We start from the raw sequence: 2,299 nt of genomic DNA, 5'->3' as shown, positions 1-2,299 counted from the left end.
GTCGTTGCACTTTGTACGTACTAATAATGCGATCAGATTTGAGATGATGACAGATCATGTCTTTCTTAATCGATCTGCACATTCTGCCGTATCAATTGCCTTTATGACTTGGTGTCATACTGTTATATCGTACACACAAGTACTGAACGCAAACCGTAGCGCTTTCTTCTATGTTAAGAAAAGTTTCATGTGCTTAATTAGTACCGCATCAGTGTGTAACTCTACGCTATATATGAATTAAATCCGTCAAATTAAGATCGCAACTTTGGCCACGACATTCAAACTGCAACGTTCAAAGAGTTAAATTTCATAATTAACCGGAATTTTCTCTTATTTTTGCCTCTAACAAGATGGCTTGACAAATGTGCACAAAAACATGCACCCTCCCAAGCCGAAGTTCCACTCGCGAGCTAAGCAAATCTCAACGATAATAACACTTCTTTTCAGTCAGTTGTCTACTAAAAAACACCTTAAGACGGATGATAGCTCGTGCTCGTGGCGTTCAGATTGATGGAATCAACGATCCTGATGATCTGCTCGAGCGCGTTCTTGTCGTTGAGGATGCCCAAGTGCGACACCTTGGGCAGCTCCACCACCTCGATCACTTGCGCAGGCGAGTCGGACCACGCCTTGATCGGCCCCACGAGGCTGGCCAGGTTCACCGTCCCGTCCCCGTCGCCGTACACCACCTTCTCGGGGCCCTCGTCGTAGCCGCCGTCCCCGAACACGAGGCTCTCCACCGTGTCCACGCCGGTGCCCACTAGGCACGTCACCGGCACGCCAGGCTCCGGCAGGGCCTCCACGAGCGGCCGTATCCGCACGCGGTACGACTCCACCCCCTCCTCAAAACCGATGTCCCGTAGGAACTGCGTCATGTTCTTGGCGGAGTAGGACCGGTTGTGGTACCGCGATACCACTAGCGTGGTGTTGCCGAACACCTTGGGCGTGGGCAGCAGCCACAGGTTGCTCTCGGAGGTCCGCTGCTCGTCGCGGATGATGGACGCGTCCACGAACGGCACGCCCAGCGTGTTACCCGACGCGAAGGTGAGCATCTCCTGCACCGACCCGCCCCACGGCGTCGACAACGTCAACAAACGCTTCACGTGCGCAGTGCGCCAGGGGAGCGGGTTGCGCGCCAACAGCTGCAACGCGAACAGCCCTCCCAAGCTGTGCGCCACAAGGATCGCTGGCCTCCCGCCGTTGGCCACGCACGCCGTCTCCACGAGAAGCTTGAGGCGCTGTAGGTATGCGCTGCCCACCTGTGACGGGTGCCCCGGCCCGGCTAGCCCGTACCGGAAGTCGTACGGTGCGCCGAACAGGTCGCGGCCCTCCTCGTACCCGGCCTTCTCCAACGTGCTAGCCAGAGTGTTCATGTACCCCGTCAGGAGTCTGCACACGGCAATTTGTCACGTAACGTCACGTCATTGACATCTGCACCTTACCATAAACAGGCAGGAAACCATGGTGCAAAAGCGTACTTGAGGTTTGGATCGAGGTAGCGGAGGGTGGAGGTGGAGCCGAAGTCGGATACCCTGGTCTCGACGCCGGGCGCGTTGCGGTAGTCGTCGGCGGCGGGGTCGTAGTAGAGCTTCATCCGCTCGGCGAAGCACCTGGTCAACGGCGCGATCAGCACGGATGGGTCGAACCAGAGGCGGAACCACCCGCCGCGCCCGCGCACCGGCGGCCACACCCGGCACACCAGGCTGGACGGCCTGTAGTCCTCCGTCAGCCGCGCCTCCAGCTGGTTGCCGCCGGTTCCCGGGATCAGTATCACCGGGTGCAGCTGCTGCTCGGCGCCCCCCGCGGCCGGCCTCGCCGCCGACACGCAGCACGAGCTCAGCGACAGCATAACCATCACCGCAGTTGGCACGAGTGCCAGTGGAGGGCGCCTCTCCTCCATGCTGCGACGCTTGATTTTTGTTTCTTGCTTCTTTCTCTCCTTGTTGTGTCTCAGGATTTGTGCGGTGAATGGTGATGGTTGCTTTTTCAAGGCTTCCTGGTTAGTGATGCATGCTACATGGATCGTTCGGAGCCGTTCAAAAAGGGACCGTACGGGGGAACGCTAACGGTAGCAGTGGGCTGGTACGTACCTATCTAACAAACACGCGCGTACCATTCTCGGGTCCCTGTGGTTAAGTGAGGATAACGACTAAAGCATGTGTCTACTGTCTTAGCTTCCACTAGCTAAGTAATCCATCATAATTTGTTGTAATAAAAATATAAATATTAAATATGATAATATTAAAATATATATGTAATATATAAAGATGTGGATATATTGTACGAGCTTTGTCGAATG

At 55.5% G+C, this 2,299-nt stretch overlaps 1 protein-coding gene across 1 annotated transcript; it reads right to left on the bottom strand.

The window, feature by feature from the left end:
• Positions 1-305: 305 nt before the first annotated feature.
• LOC133914149 (lecithin-cholesterol acyltransferase-like 1) lies at positions 306-1,940 on the bottom strand. Its single transcript, XM_062357292.1, has 2 exons — positions 1,479-1,940; positions 306-1,389 (listed from the first exon to the last, which is right to left on the bottom strand). The coding sequence occupies exons 1-2, from the start codon at positions 1,898-1,900 to the stop codon at positions 471-473; spliced, it is 1,341 nt and encodes a 446-aa protein (XP_062213276.1). The 5' UTR covers positions 1,901-1,940; the 3' UTR covers positions 306-470.
• Positions 1,941-2,299: the final 359 nt, after the last annotated feature.

This window comes from Phragmites australis, chromosome 4 (genome assembly GCF_958298935.1).
Source record: "Phragmites australis chromosome 4, lpPhrAust1.1, whole genome shotgun sequence".
In the NCBI taxonomy this organism is placed as follows: Eukaryota; Viridiplantae; Streptophyta; class Magnoliopsida; order Poales; family Poaceae; genus Phragmites; species Phragmites australis.
Note: the sequence above shows the minus strand (reverse complement) of the source record. Positions and strands in the feature narration are given on the sequence as shown.

What these genes read in the sequence shown, in the direction of transcription:
- LOC133914149 (XM_062357292.1), bottom strand. Translation starts at nt 1,900, where the DNA reads ATGGAGGAGAGGCGCCCTCCACTGGCACTCGTGCCAACTGCGGTGATG. An exon ending in TACCTCGATCCAAACCTCAA is followed by an intron (nt 1,390 to 1,478) that starts GTACGCTTTTGC and finishes TGCCGTGTGCAG; the next exon opens with ACTCCTGACGGGGTACATGA.